Here is a 15,079-nt window from a genome sequence, read left to right on the forward strand (position 1 = left end):
CCTCATTTCCGTGATTTTTTTTTAAAAATCTGATGAAAAAAGAAATGCCCAAAAAGGCAAGAATTTTATAAGATTTTGTAGGTACCTACCAACAAAAATGACTTGATATATGCATATATCTAAACGTCATAAGTCACTGCAGAATTACGTAAGTTTTTACGCATATTTGCAACAAATTGTGCAGCAGAGCGCTGCTTTGAAGCATTTATAAAAGAGTAAAACCATATCTTCGTTAGACAATGGAGTCAGATAGATTAAACGTGACATCAATATTACATAATATAGTCATGCTAGACATGCTTCGTAGTATGATGATATAATTGATGATTTCGCATCAATAAAAATCGTCGCAAAATGTTATAGATTACAACATTACACATCTTTATAATTATATTTTTTCCGTCCGTGTACTCCTACATCGGTTTGCATGACATTTTTTTTGTGTGAGTAGGTCCTTGAATAGTTTGGATTCACAGTAAGACGACCTGGGGAGGAGCTCAAACAGAATTTTTTTTGTTTATAAATGGTTGCTTTTGGTTATAGGAAAAATAATTAGTAGAAATTAGTATTTATTTATCATTGGTTGCTCAGGAAGATTAGGTAGACGTAGAAGCATGCATCAAATAGAATTTTCGCACATTGCCTTACCAGAGTGGCTGAGTTGCTGCACGCTTACTGCAGCTAGTTGCACTCAAAAGGACTTGAACAATCACAATTTTTTTAAAGAGTTGTTATTCTCTATCGGCAACGAAGTTCGCGGGATCAACTAGTTGTATATAAATATATTTCTTGTTAATTTAATAAATTGTCGTATTTTATACCTATATACATTTTATATTACAATATAAATTAAACATCTAAAATTTGTATTCATAAATTATTAAATATTTTTTTCCTAGTAATTTATTATTGTTTATTTTAATTGATTTAATTTGTTGAAACTCCAACTTTAACAGGGCGGCAGCTGCATTAAATTCGGCACCGTATATAATGAGGTTTTTGCTTTAGTTTTACGGTGAACTGTGAAGGCGGTTTTTCGGAAACAATACCTTTCACATTTTAAAAATGTTATCAGTAGGAATAATTGTTAATTGATAACCATTGATCCATTAATCCATTTAACCACTCGCCAAGAAGTTGAATGTTTTTCAATTTTTCGGTAAGTGGAAACATGGTAGGTATATTATTAAAATTTCATACAAATACACTGCAGCGGCAAACATATTACGTAAAACCTCGGTAAATTAGCTGAATCTAAAATTCAACATGTATTGTAGTTTAAAAAGTCATCGGTTTGGAAAAAAGAAAACAAAATTCCTTTATGCCGGCCGAAAATGACCTAAATACGCAAATTTAAAAGTGTAATTTTACGCCGAACAAAAATTATACATCGAACATAATATATTATTATTATATAGGTATATTGGTTGGCCTACGGCGTTACAAAATCAAAACCGATAATTATTATTCGAAAACAGCATTCGTTTAATAAACGTTTTAAATTACTAACGACACATATCAATCAACATTTAACAAATGCAATAAGAGTTTATACACATCAAAACTCAATGTAGTCAACGTAGAGCATAAATAATTCATAAGTTGAATAACCGTCATAATGTACATAATATTCAGTTCACAATACTCAGTAATCTTTGTTGTCATCGACCTCTTCAACAACTTCTTCGTCGTCAAATTCTACTTCTTCGGCTGTCGCTTCCTGCGGACAAAAATGTAAAATATGATAAATATATTTAACGAAAATTGACGCCTCTGATGTAGAAAAACCTATTGTGATTTCCATATTATACAGTTTTTGGTATTTACCGATAATAATTATGGACTATATAATTTAGTATTATACATTATGATAATAGGCTGATATATATTATAAATTTAAAAATACTACGGAATATTAAAATGACCATTATACTGTTACCATTTATTACAATACGTAATAAATAGAAACTAAAAATAAAATGAAAAAAGTACGGACAGACATGAGGCACACGTTTTGTATTAAAAAGAGGACGCTGCACCGTCTTAATAGGTGTGACACAATGCCACATGATAAATTTTATTGTGGAAATAATTTTTCATCAATAAATATCAAGATAGTTTTGAAATATTCTCTAAAATATAGTTAAATTAAGAAATATGCTCTTAAAACTACAAAATCACTTAATACCAGGGCAAAATACTGCTAAAACACAACCCTAATGCACTAAAAACTTTTAATATTTTGTTCGTAGTGTCGTGTAAATAATTTCAAGAAGACTTAGTAAAATAAATCTAATATCCCGAAAAAAAAAAAACAAACCCAACAACTTTCGAGACTTAATAATATTGTTATCTTTAAATTTGATAACAGGCTATAATTCACTATATAATATTGACCAAATTAATTCTCCATTATGCGAATTTGCAATATGTTTGGTATGAGGGGGACAACACACATACGGGTGTTACTGTACTACTGTGTAGCGACCTCGTTAACGATTATAATAATTTGACGGTTTATGGTACCTGGTATTGTTGGTATTCGGATACTAAATCATTCATATTGGATTCGGCTTCAGTGAATTCCATTTCATCCATACCCTCGCCCGTGTACCAATGCAAGAACGCCTTACGGCGGAACATGGCTGTGAACTGTTCGGAGATGCGTTTGAATATCTCTTGGATGGCGGTGGTATTACCGATAAACGTTGCCGACATCTTGAGGCCTCTGGGTGGTATATCGCATACGGCGACTTTAACGTTACTGGGTATCCATTCCACGAAATATCTTAACAAGTTCATCATTCATATGGTTATTATTACTTAGGTATCATCGCATAATACCAAGTTACCAGTAATAATAAAGTTATTGGCAAACGTTAGTTTTTTTTATTATACGTACCCTGAGTTCTTATTCTGAATGTTCAACATTTGTTCATCGACTTCTTTCATGGACATAATGCCTCTGAAAATGGCGGCCACTGTCAGGTAACGGCCGTGCCTAGGATCGCAAGCGGTCATCATGTTCTTGGCATCAAACATCTTTCGTACAAAAATAAACGGTAAAACACATATTTCGATATTTAGCATTAGCACTTGACGATGTAGAAATTACGCACTTGTTGGGTGAGTTCAGGAACCGAAAGCGCTCTGTAAGACTGACTACCCCTAGCTGTAAGTGGAGCGAATCCGGGCATGAAGAAATGCAACCTCGGGAATGGGACCATGTTGACGGCTAACTTTCTCAAGTCGGCATTTAACTGACCGGGAAACCGAAGACACGTCGTCACTCCAGACATCGTTACCTAAAACACAATAATATCCACAGTAAACATTTTATTCAGTGGATGCCATTCATCGACATTAAAATATTAAATAAAGACAACTCACCGAGACCAAATGGTTGAGATCACCGTACGTCGGGGACGTCAATTTCAGCGTCCTAAAACAAATATCGTACAATGCTTCGTTGTCGATACAAAACGTTTCGTCCGTGTTTTCCACCAACTGGTGAACAGACAGTGTGGCGTTATAGGGCTCCACCACGGTGTCCGATACCTTCGGAGATGGAACTACGCTGAATGTGTTCATTATGCGGTCGGGATATTCCTCTCGGATTTTCGATATCAACAGAGTACCCATGCCGGATCCCGTTCCACCGCCCAAAGAGTGAGCCAGTTGGAATCCTTGCAGACAATCGCAGTTTTCGGCCTCTCGGCGTACTACGTCCATGACAGAGTCCACCAGCTCAGCACCCTCTGTGTAATGACCTTTAGCCCAGTTGTTACCTGAAAAGTAATTATTTTTGACCGTTAATAAAACTGTATTATAATATTGTTCGTTATTTTCGAGATTTGGTACCTGCTCCACTCTGACCGAAAACATAGTTATCGGGTCTAAACAGTTGTCCAAACGGTCCGGAACGGACTGAGTCCATGGTACCAGGTTCCAAATCGACCAGAATTGCTCTAGGCACATATTTCCCATCTGAAAATACAATGTTGGTTATAATCAAATTATACGACTAGAATTAATTAATTAATTATCTTCTTACGGGCGCCGCCGGTGCCGGCTTCGTTGAAGTAAACATTGATTCTTTCCAATTGTAAATCGTTGTCGCCATGATACGCACCACATGGATCGATACCGTGTTCATCCGAAATGATCTCCCAAAACTATAACATTAGATTTCCATATATATAAGATATATTTGCAACAATGCAGTATCATAACACATAGATTTGTATGTGACTGGTTACATACAGTTTGTATCAAAACTTGAGTATGATAATATGGGCTTATATCAGATCAACATACATTATAATAGTTATTACTTATTGCAATTAAACACATGAGCTCTAGAAATTATAAACCTATGTGATGTGATCAGGATTGTTTGAGGAATTATTACATAACTTAAGGCTTACTAGCTACATTAGACTCGAACCGAAGTTTCAGTTTCAGTAACTGAACGTTGTGATTTTTAATGAATAACATTTATATTTTATATAAATATAACGTAATATGATGTGTATAAGATTAATAATGAATTTAACCGGAGGTTTACAAAACTTAGTAAATTATTAAGTTTTAATAATACCTAATATAATTAACGTAATCAGTTTCCTGTCGCGATCAATACAATAGGGTAGTAGACATAATATTACATACTGCGCCTTTTGTATGTGTTCAGAGGGGAGACTTTAGATCTGGATAATTTTAACTAACAAGTCGCTGTTAAGAACCTAATTGACTTAAGGTAAAACAAAACACAGCAACTTACTTATACACAATAGATTTATGCATTTTTATGAAACTTCAATATAATACCTATAGAAATAGTTTATCCACTTGAGATACAAATCGTGAAGTGCCGTCAAAAGGGCGGCTTCTTTAACAAGGTAATAACACCATATAATACCTTTATATTATTCACGGAATATACTCAATGTAAATTTAAAAAAATATATACCTATACATATTGGGAGTTATGTGATTGTCTCATTTCACTGTTGCATTGCAAGGTATTGAAAGTGTTGTCTTAATTACTAGCTGGCACGGCCTATTGTTATAGGTTTATATGATTGATTAACTCCTTTTGGGTATAAAACGCTGTGGAAGCAATGTCTTTTTAAGAGGATGTCAGCGTACTATTTATTTTCTCTCTCAAGCCCACACGCAACATGGACAAAATTAATTTGCGCAGAATCGTTTTTCTATGTTTTTAAGTAATCTTAGAATAAAATCACTTATTACAAAAAAGAATAATATTTTTGAGGGATCGATTTCTCTAAATATTGTTTCAAGACAATTTAAACATAATTTAAATGTACAACATATTTTGTTTATTTTGAAAGTAGAATACAAAATCGATATGTCATTCCCTCTAAAATATTATTCTCTGTCTTTTTTGTAATAGGTGATTTTACTCTGAAATTGCTTAAAAACATAGAAAAAACGATTCTGCGCAAATGCGTTTTGTCTATGTTGCGCGTGGGTCAGAGAGAGAAAACAAATAGTGCGCTGACATCCTCTTAAGTGTAAATTATAATTTAATTTATAGCCATCCCGACCGGCATTTGTCCGCTTGTGTCGCTTGTGATATGCGAGCAGTATATTATCATCCGTATTATCAGGTAGGCAATCTACGTAAGTGTATATTTAACTCTTAAGTATGAAAAAATGAAAACAATTGGTCCACTGTAACCGTAGTTCAAACTCGATAAATTGTGTACTGAAATACACAGGCCTATCGCATTAATAATAATAATTATTATTAAAACCAATAGCAACCATTTATAAACAAAAAAGTCCATAGTAAATCTCAAAATCCCTGTTTAAGAACCTCCCAGGGTCGGACCTCTTATTTATCTTTTTCGCGACAAAATGTAGCCTATCTTCTTCCCCAAGGTCTAATCTATCTCTGTACCAAATTTTATTGCAATTTGTTTTATATATTATATAGATATATAGATTACTATTTTAATTTAAAATAAATAACAATCGAATTCCAAATACTATTTGTATCTAGAATATTTAACTTGTCATTTTTCAGATTTTTTTTTAAATAACTAAGATAATCTCTCGGATAATCTCGAACCTTTTAATATTTATTTAATAAATATATAAAGTAGTAAATACATACTTATATGTGAACACGGTAAATAGAAAATGTCGGTGTACTAGGATATTCCTCTAATATTTTTAAAAAATAATTTTGTCTATAATGTCGAATTTCTTCTTAAACTGAATACATTTTCAAATAATTCCATATATATATATTAAATTATAGATAAATATTTTGATTACCTATTGTCTATTTGACAGAGTAAAAAGTAGGTGCTTACTTTAATAATAAATAAGAAACACTTACTAATATTTAAAACAATCAACTAGGTAAAAATATAACAGCTAAAAGATTTTCTAAATAAAATATAATTAATAATTGAAAAAAAATGGCTAGATATTCCGACATATTGTCAAAAACATAAATATAATTTCATATACAAAATATTTTTTTTTAATAAATGTGGGGGAAATGCTCCTAACCGAAAATAGCCGATTTAAAATTAATATGGGGATGTAATATTACAGCACTTCTATCTAAATGTGCATTAACAGACAACACTTAAAAATACAAATAATTGAAAAACAATAGGTAGATACTCAATAATTAAATTAATTTTAATAATTTTAACAATTATTGTTGTATTCCTTTATATTAAAATTGTATTCCTTTTCCAACATTTGTTTATAATAATTCACAATTCATATATTATCTACATCATTATTCTTTTACTCATTAGTCATTTTAATAAGATACTATATTATATTTATTATTTAAACATACACATTATACGTACATATAGTTAACGAACATTTTAATGGCAGTAATTATTCCATTTTGTCAAATTATTAAAACGTAATTTGGTATGCTGAATAATATGTTTTATGACAATATTAATGACATTTCAAAAATTCTGAATAGTTAATTAGGTAATAAATAATAATCAGCATGAAGGTTATTTTTAATTATAAATTGGGCTTCATTATAGTTAACCTGCGGATTTTAGTTGAGTAAATAAAGGATTACCTGACGTATATTGTATAGGTATAGATAATATTCACAGGCAACATTAAAACAACCCAACCCCATCAGAAAATTTATCATGATATTATGTAATTTTAACCAACTTGACATGGCCCAAAACTTATTAGGTTATTCAATCCGACCCGTAACTAAATATAGATAATACAAACCAACCAATTCAACGCATGATATATGAAGGCCCGAACGGACACAACAATATTTTACCGACTCGGCCCAATACCAGAGACATATTATAAGAAAATTCGACATCAAATATTATGTAGCTGGCAAAATCCAGTCGGAAATGATAACATTAATATAAATAAATATATTATACGTACCTACCTCACGGATATGGACTGAACTGACACGTGGCCCAAATATTATGGAAAATAATATAAGCTAAGAGGAATATATTCTCCGTCAAGTAAATAGTAATAGTGTAATGGAATTCACAATATCATATCCAGTTGTTGCCTACTAGACATAATTTATTTGACTTAATTGCTTATTTTGTAGTTTAAAAAATTTATTATCTATAATCTTTATTTAAAAATTTAAATATGGTTCCAATACAGAACAAATAAACGGAAATCATATATTTATTACCTACTACATATTGCAATTTTATTTATAATATGTTTAGCTTCAGTAAATGTAAATACGTAAATACATCAAGTTTCGGGTAATACTAATGAAAAAGATAAAATAAAAATCTATATACGAGTCTTAAAAATCGTATTCTTATTATCTTTTGTAGAATGTGATTTAACTCTAGTTTAACTAAAAAATCGATCAATATTAATTTATGTTATTATCAGTTATGGTCACCGAGCTGAAACTTGATTTGTCTATGCAAGGTATTACGATTTAATAATTATTTGTTTTTTTTTTCAAAATAAAAATCATACTAAGTAAAATTAATTTTGTAAAACTACTAGCTTAATTGGATTGCTAGTCTTATAGTTTAAAAATAAATATTTTTAAATTGTTGGTTGATTTTTATTTTGACACATCCTTACCCAATTTGTTTTAAACGCACAGACCCAGTCTATCCTTTTGAGTCCTGACATGGTAAAATTAAAACACGACGAGGTCCTGACCCGAACAAATAAAAATTATCTCCTCCAGTCCGCACCCGATCAGATTTTTATTTTAAACACACCGCTTTTGTGTTTACGTATTTAATATATTATAAATTGTCAAATTTGTCATGATTTTGAGAAATATACCTAATAATATCTATAAGCAGACTTTGGACTTTTTAAAAGTATTCCAAGTGTACTCTTATAAATTACTAATTATTACTTATTAACTATATTAATTTGAGTATAATTTATAACTACTAGTTAGCCAGATAGGTGCGTATATTATCGAGATTACTTATAATAATGTTGATTTATAAACACAGAATTGAAAAAATAATATTTTTGCTATTGAAATCTAAATCTACTAAAAAAAAGTATTCGAAAATATTTGGAATAGGTACTTTTTGTGAAGTATTCCAAATACTTAGGAATATAGTTATCATAAATTATTCGAATACATATTCTGAATACTTTTTTTTAAATAAGTATTTGAAATACTTTTCAAAAGTATTTTATCCAAGTCTGTCTATAAGTTACTTAATGATAAAATATTATTTGTCGTCTTATTTCCGGAGGAAAAAAATGTACCTAGCCCCCGCCAATTTCATATTCTAGATCCACGTCTGTCTGTTTTGCTATATTGCTATAATTACTATTATAGCATCTACATATTATTTTGATTAAGACATATTATTTCCTGTTATAGATAATAAATAATATGATATAAGATATAACTATAATATATCACACAATAACGGTTAATTCATTTATAATAGTCATCAATGAATAAACTTATCATTCATAATTTAATATTTATACAGTAGGAAGTTTTCATATAGTATATAATATAAACGGAAATCACATATATTTATATTTTAGATAAATAGTATAGGTAACAATATATTATTATATATTAATATTATGTATAGAACCAAAAGATTCGAGATTTAAATTTAATCCGTGGGTTTAACACGGGGTCACTGATTAATAATGTATAATAATAATACTAAAACAAAACCGATAACATAAGTATATATAATCTAGTACAAAGAATAAACTCTTAACCTAGTTTATGTCATAATATGAAACTGATATAGTAAAGTCGTTATTTTATTGAGATTTTCAAAAATATAAATGTGCTATTCGGTTCAATGGACGTGTATTCGATTCATTGTAGCTGCCATTTTTTTTTATTTTTTAGAATACGATTAAATAAAAACAAAAAATGCACACAATATAATAAAAATCTCTAAGATTCGAAGTAGGCAACGGTTACATAATTAAATTATTTTACGAACCCTAACGCAATCGCGTCGATAAGGCTATAATATATATAATATAATATAGCTATAATATTATGTATTGGATAACTTCCAATGACGCAGCAATCGATAACCATAGTTGCTTAAAATGTATGGGTATGGACTATGGTTATGTGGGAAAATGAAGTCCTACAAAAATTGGACTAGTTAGTCTTTTTATTAAATAGTGTTTAAAACGCCCATCATCGGTGTTGATACACTTTGCATGTTGACTACGATGCATGCGCATACGTTTTTGTGTACACGTGTTAAAACAACCGATAAGCCTATTAAATATTGTGTGTTGGTAAATATTAAAACAACAATTTTGTGACGATGACTATTAAAACTGTACCTAGTGTACCTATATAATATATATATACTTCTGTTAGTCGCAGTACTCATATTATAGACACACAGTGTGACCGTTGGGCAACCATTTATTTATAATGATTTTTGTATTTGCCTCGTTCAACAAAATGTATATAATATTATGTTTTAGGTGCAGAGCTTTTGCGACAGAGGGAATTAAAGAAACTAATAATCTCGGTCAGTAGTCAGTACTCCGATGCGCCGAGGTGAGTTTTCGAGTTTATCGATCTCGTTCCCACTGTGGCTGGGCGCCAGGACTGCACTTACAGGACGCCGTGAAATGGCAAAGGGCTATGCCGGAAATAACGAATGATAATTAAGTGTCGTCGGATATATATGACCAAAATCAGTATGTCGTGCAAGATGATATATGCGGTGGTGCCTGGACGTCTCTAAAAATATACTAGAGAGCTTTTGGAACGGTACCAACGCGCAATGAAGTATTAGAATAGTTATGACTTCGAATGTTAAGTTAATAGAAAAAACACCGAAATATCGGACAGAGGAGACCAGGCGGGAATGATAGATGAAAATAATAGTAGGTATATAGTCACGTGTACAGGATAAGGTACTTATACATTGTGTAGTAAAGTTATTAAATAGTAAACACTGCCATTGTATTCGGGTTTTTCGTAGATACCTACACGGAGGATAATGAACCTAAAGACAACACGATTGTTATTTGGTTAGCGCCTATTATAAGTTATAACATTATTGTTACTCATTACATAGTATAATTAAATTATGCATGTTTTTTTTTTACAGCTGCGGGTGCCGACTCAATCCAAACGCAAAAACACTATGAATATGATAGCGACTGCAAAGTATACACAAAACACATTCATTACACGATCGAATTAAACATTCGTTATTAATTACTATCCATGACATTCTCGATCAATAGTATTGACAAAATAGTACCTATCGAATATAGTTTAGTTGATTAGATAATTCGATTTCGGTTTAACACATTTATTTTTACAAATAACTACCGCCTCAATTTAAGTAGGTAGGTGTCTACGTACACAATACATAATATCCTATGCATATATATATATATATTAAATTTAAAAGTCCCGAATAAGCATAGACCTTATACTAAGGTCTATGTCAATAAACCAAATTGTCCGTTGAATATCAGTTTTGAAAGCACAATGTTCATCAACGTGTTTGAAAGTATGCATCGATTACAACGACTAATGTGTGACTCTACGTACTACTCTATTACTACTAGTACCCGTATATCATTTTTGCTCGATGAAAACCACGATTTTCCGAAAACCTTGAGATCCCAGGACAAGTTTGAAATAATCAAATAACGAAAAATAAAACCTCGTGGCCCGTTCCGACTGTTCAGAGACGCACGGCAGTCGCGCCGCGCCGCCGCGCACCGCATTCGTCATGATATTATATTGTATTACAACTAGTTTTGAAAGACCGCCAAAACGACACGCGGCGAACAATAATGTAATATTATTATGTCCCGGCTCGCTCAGAGTACGCGACGTTTACACCGAGACACGTGTGGCGATATTCCGAGAAGGCGGAAAAAAAAAACCCGAAACATATAATAATTAACGGGAAACCGGCAGCCGCGTCGGCGCTCGAGCGAACTGCAGTGTACGTGACGCGTATCTCAAAGTAGGTACAGCGCGCGCAAGTAAAGCTGTAATATTGTTATATATTATTATCGTCATAGCGGGCGTTACCGATGGCGGAAAAAACTCGAAATGCCGACGCCGTCTTTCCACAAGGTATGCTACGTGTGATCTACATGAACGTCGATGACATCCACCCATTTCTCGAGAATATCAATCGACGAATGATTGGTTAATAATTAAATTATTTACATAATAATATAATATTCGGAGACATCGCTACAATCGTTATTCATTATAATACAGGATGGTTTTATGTTTACTTTGGCTCCGATCTGATTTCCGCACTGACCGGCCTGTAAATGCAAAATCTCCCTCATGACGATGCGTCTCGAAAATCGGTGGCGGTTGTAATTGAAACGTGATTTGTCGCCGTCGATGTCGTCCGCCCACAGTGTTCGCGTACGGTTAGCAGTTTGCACACTGCGCCACTGCGACCGCCCGGCGCCCGCCGCCAAGCCGGGACAACGGCCCGCGAACCGCGACCCCCGCTCGCCGACGGTGTAGCGTGTACACGCCGCCACAGATTACGGACGAGTTTGAACCATCGGTATGGTCTGGGCGGTCAAGGGGGGTGGTTGGAGGGGGAAAATCACCACACGCACGCATTGACGCGTACGGACCACAGAGAGACGCACAGACACTCGCGCACGAGGACCACCGCGTACCTTCCCCCCAGTCACCCCACCAGACGATCGGGATGCCGGGATTATAATTTTTTTTTCACGCATTCCCGACGCCGTAACGTATTTTTCGTACCTAGCTGTATGATTTTTCGGGGGGGAGCAGGAGAGAGATCTGTAAAAAAAATATCACACGATGAGTGCTATTTATATTAAGGTACCTCCGGCCTCCGCTGCCTATACTATATTATTTTATTCAACTTTCATCTCTTCAAAAATAATTGCAGCTGCCCAACGACAGGCCGACGAGGCATCGTGCTTCGACGACGAGTGAATATATTATTATCACTTAAACCGTTAATTATAATTTATAATAATATACAATAAATAATGATACATACGCGCGTTATGTATGGGCGATAGGTATATAATATAATATAGTATAATAGTACCTATATTGATATATTTATGTGTGTTTGCATATTGCAATAAATTGTATCGTATCATCTGAGCTTGCGCCAGTCGACGACGTACAGGATTTTATGATAAAAATAGGATGACGCATCCCGTTCCGGAGGTCCCTCCCCTATACAATTCAAACTTGTTTTATCCGTTGACCCCTCTGTTACTCCATCAATACTTTTTTATAGCCTGTAGGTTTGCAGTATGTTATTGTAGTAATAACTAAATTGGTCGTTTAGGTATATTGGAGCCTCCTAGTTGTAGTAGCTGATTTATTGGAATATATAATATCAGTGGCGCTGATCATTTTTTCCTTGTATGGTAGTAGCTAATCATGATTAAACCCCCACCAGTCACCACAAATTTTAATCTATTCTGTGATATTACTATAATCTATAAAATCTAATCTATGATAGGTATATTTATATTTTATAATAGTACCTATATATTGTTTAAATTATCAGATACGAGAGCACAGATTTGTATGCACTAAAAAGTGATGGACTGAAAAAAAGCCCAGAAAAAAACTTAACGGAAAAAAAGCCTAGAAATATAAATATTGACCCCTTCAAATGTGAACACATGTATACTCTACTCCTAATTAGCAATTACCATGTACCTATAACAAAATATAATAATATATTGAAATGAAAATAATAATTAATTGTTAATTGTATAATGTATTATATAGATTGTAAATAAAATTAAAATATAAATATGAACACAATATTATGTATACACATTGGCGCAAATAGAGGAGGGGGGCTTGGGGGGTCTTAGTCCCCCCAATTCAAAATCTAGTAATATGTACTAATTTTTATATTATGTGGTAATAAGCAATATGGCCTATGGGGAGGGGGGTTTGAGTCCCCCCAAAAAATTTAGTTAATTTGCGCCTATGTGTATACAGTATACGTCATGACATATTATTGTGTATTTGTGTAATATTTTTATAACTTATAAGTCAAAAAACATTATTCTTAGGTATATTTTATATACAATACACGAGTACATACTAAAATATTATCTGTTATCTAAATATATTATACTACCACCTGTTGGCTGTTTTGCATTAACTTAATAAATTATTATTAATTTTATAGTTGTGTAATTTTTGTATACATTTTACTTTTTAGTATGTGTATACCTATGAATTATGTTTTTTGACTTATAACTTATAAGTTATAACACAATATTTGATGACGTATACATAATATTGTGTATTAGTGTTCATATTTATATTTATATTTCTGGGTAAAACTTGGGGCTTTTTTTCGGCGATTCCTAAAAAGTAACACGGTATGCCAAAATATGCATTAAAAACCATGAAAATATAGATGACTATACAAAAATGTTGCAAAAAAAAAGATTTAAAAATTGCCAATAGGTACCTACTAGTAAAAAAATAATGTACGAAATTAAATCTTTTATTTGATAATTATTATTAATTTATTAGACATAAACATAATTGCAAACAAATTTAACTTATCTATTTTATCTACTTTTATCTATATTATTATTCTGATAGGTATTATTATTATGAAAATTATAAGGTCTTAGAAATAAATGTATTTAAATATATATGGCATAATATTATAGTCAATGAAAATTCGATGATTCTATCAACAATTTGGGGGTGCTAATATAATTGTTGTCGTTAGCTATTGAAACTATTACGGTTTCGTAAAGATTAATGGGGTAAGGTACGTGACAAAATCCAAAAATATAAAAAGAAAAACAACATATAGCAAATAAGATTGCATAAAAATCCGAGTTCTATGTTAGGTAATGTGCGTTAGGGAATTGAGCCATAATGAACCTTATTTCAAAAATGAATACGGTAAATGGGGGCGTTGTTCATTAGGATTTATGACCCAATATTTACCTGAGTATAGAGCATATATCATTTTTGCAAGAAATTAATCGATCATTTGGATCAATTTATATTTATCTTTGTTGTTTATATCATGTCATAACAACTTTTATAAAATTGATTACCTACCTACATGTTGTAGATTGTTTTGGCCAATAATAGCCAATAGGTGATATTGTGATAATCATTGTAAAGGTGCTCAAAAAGTCAAAACGATGACTAAATTCAACTATAAGAGTCTTAACTCCTAAGCCTTTAAAAATGGGAAGGAAAATATATTAGACATATATTAGGTATCCATATACAATATGTTGACTACGATGTATTAGATAAATTAAAGGTCCATGTACATTTCGCCCAAATTATATGTATACATTCACCTAAACAATATGTGATTTTGAGTTGTTTGGCTAAATAAAATTCGACCGTAACTGGGTCACTTATTACTTGCATTTATAAATTACTTGCATTTATAAAAGGTTTTTTACAAACAGAATTATATTTTAAATGAATTAAAGAAATACGAAGAAAAAGAAAAGACAGGTCTGATTTTTAATGGTTTTTAGCTTATAATTATTTATTATAAATTTATTGAAAATAGAAATATTAAGA

General features: G+C 31.9%; 1 protein-coding gene and 1 long non-coding RNA gene across 2 annotated transcripts; one reads left to right on the forward strand and one right to left on the reverse strand.

Moving 5' to 3' along the window:
• Positions 1-1,402: 1,402 nt before the first annotated feature.
• On the reverse strand, positions 1,403-12,018 carry LOC132950947 (tubulin beta chain-like). Its single transcript, XM_061022586.1, has 8 exons — positions 11,773-12,018; positions 4,055-4,175; positions 3,862-3,987; positions 3,391-3,788; positions 3,120-3,305; positions 2,903-3,042; positions 2,527-2,788; positions 1,403-1,720 (listed from the first exon to the last, which is right to left on the reverse strand). Exons 1-8 carry the CDS (start codon positions 11,827-11,829, stop codon positions 1,646-1,648), a joined length of 1,365 nt encoding a protein of 454 aa, XP_060878569.1. The 5' UTR covers positions 11,830-12,018; the 3' UTR covers positions 1,403-1,645.
• Positions 10,346-10,896, forward strand: LOC132950950 (uncharacterized). The gene is made up of 3 exons (XR_009665267.1): positions 10,346-10,393; positions 10,488-10,536; positions 10,617-10,896. It is a non-coding gene; the product is annotated as an uncharacterized LOC132950950 (long non-coding RNA).
• Positions 12,019-15,079: the final 3,061 nt, after the last annotated feature.

The sequence above is a fragment of the Metopolophium dirhodum genome, chromosome 8, assembly GCF_019925205.1.
Source record: "Metopolophium dirhodum isolate CAU chromosome 8, ASM1992520v1, whole genome shotgun sequence".
NCBI classification, from domain to species: Eukaryota; Metazoa; Arthropoda; class Insecta; order Hemiptera; family Aphididae; genus Metopolophium; species Metopolophium dirhodum.